General features: G+C 40.8%; 1 protein-coding gene across 1 annotated transcript; it reads left to right on the top strand.

The window, feature by feature from the left end:
* Positions 1 to 933, top strand: LOC126011588 (olfactory receptor 2A1/2A42-like). The gene has a single exon (XM_049775411.1). It carries the CDS (start codon positions 1 to 3, stop codon positions 931 to 933), a length of 933 nt encoding a protein of 310 aa, XP_049631368.1.
* The last annotated feature ends 1,130 nt before the right edge of the window (positions 934 to 2,063 follow it).

Genomic DNA, 2,063 nt, shown 5'->3' on the forward strand with positions numbered 1-2,063 from the left:
ATGAATCAAAATCAGACAACAATTACAGAGTTCATCCTACTGGGATTTGACCTTGATCAAAGGATTCTCAAGTTCCTTTTTGGACTCTTCTCCTTGTTCTACACCATCACTCTGCTGGGGAATGGGGTCATTCTGGGGCTCATCTCTCTAGACTCCAGACTACACACCCCCATGTACTTCTTCCTATCCCACCTGGCCATTGTTGACATAGCCTATGCCTGCAACACGGTGCCCCAGATGCTGGTGAACCTTCTAGAGCCAACCAAGCCCATATCCTTTGCTGGCTGCATTACACAAACCTTTTTCTTTTTAACTTTTGCACACACGGAATGTCTTCTCCTGGTGGTTATGTCCTATGATCGTTTTGTGGCTATCTGTCATCCCCTCCGCTATACTGTCATAGTCAGTTGGAGAGTCTGCACCTCCTTGGTGACAGCCTCCTGGGCATGTGGTGCCCTCCTTTCTCTGGTCCATATAATTCTCCTTTTGAGGCTGCCCTTCTGTGGACCTCATGAAATTAATCACTTCTTCTGTGAAATCCTGTCCGTCCTCAGGCTGGTCTGTGCTGACACTACACTCAACGAACTTGTAATCTTTGTTGCCTGTGTCTTTCTCTTAGTGGGGCCCCTCAACTTGGTGCTGATATCCTACACGCGCATCCTGATGTCCATCCTCAGGATCCAGTCAGGGGAGGGCCGCAGAAAAGCCTTTTCCACCTGCTCCTCCCACCTCTGTGTAGTTGGGCTCTTCTTTGGCAACGCCATTGTCGTGTACATGACCCCCAAATCCCACCAACCTGAGAAACAGCAGAAGATCTTGTTCCTGTTTTACAGTTTTTTCAAACCGATGCTTAACCCTCTGATCTATAGCCTGAGGAATGCAGAGGTGAAGGGTGCTCTAAGAAGAGTGCTGAAAAGGGAAAGTCACTCCTAGTTGGAGTGAAATATAAATCACCAGCCTACAGATCTACTGCTGCATAAACCCACGGATCTACTGCTGCATAAACCCATGAAAGTTTATCTTCTTTCAAGAACTTTACCGGCACAAAAGCAAACCTTCATCTCTCTTTCTGAAGAATATTTTATACATATATATTGCATTTATTGTTTTATATAATATTTATTGCATATTATTTTCTCTTTATTCACCATTGAATAACTTTGAAATTAAATTGACTTCTAATTCATTTTCTGGGTCTCAAGAATTAATCATTGTCTATATTTCTCTCTAGACTATTTATACAAATGTACTAAGTATTCATGCTGTGAGATTTAGTAGTAAAGGAAAATTTTCATGAAGGGTGTGCTCTCCCTATCCATCAGATATACTAGACTCCCTTTCTGTAATTTCCCTTGCCTTGTTCATTAATAACCCCCAGCATATTTAGTGAGCTGTTGAATTGGTTCATACTTGTACATAACAGTATATCTAGTATAAGCATTCCTGATTTATTTTAGGAGGATAACAATCAATATGAATGGAAGAACCAAAAGAATACAAGGCAACTTGGAAAATAAGAAAAATAAAAGGGAGACAAAAACCTTCTAGGCAGCAGGAACAGTGCACATGGTTAGAATTTTGGAGGTAAACTCATTGTGTATCAGCCTGCACAGTGAAATGAAACATCCTTTCATTAAATATGCTAATCAAAAGTATCAAAGATTGCCTATTGGGTTGTTTGTGAATTTAGGTGTATTTACCAAACATAGACCAGACAACCTCAATTTTGTCATAGAACTTAATACCCTACTCCAGGAATTGTGGTCTCCTCGACACTGTTTCAACAGCACTAGCACGTAGTTAGTACTCAATAATCACTGAAGTTTACATTCAGGAGCCTTTCACTGCTCTACAATAATCAAGAAAGAGGAAGAGACAAAGACATGGGCTTGGAGAAACAAGCAAAATCCAGCTTGTTCGGTCCTGGTGCAGATTTAGCAGTGATCTCTCAAAAGTTGAGCCCCCATCTGAGATTTTCAATATATAGTATAGTCTGTACTTGCAACTAGAGAGGGGAATGTATAGAATAGGGGTAACTAAAAGAGTTAGTAATAAATTATACA

This window comes from Suncus etruscus, chromosome 1 (assembly GCF_024139225.1).
Source record: "Suncus etruscus isolate mSunEtr1 chromosome 1, mSunEtr1.pri.cur, whole genome shotgun sequence".
Classification (NCBI taxonomy): Eukaryota; Metazoa; Chordata; class Mammalia; order Eulipotyphla; family Soricidae; genus Suncus; species Suncus etruscus.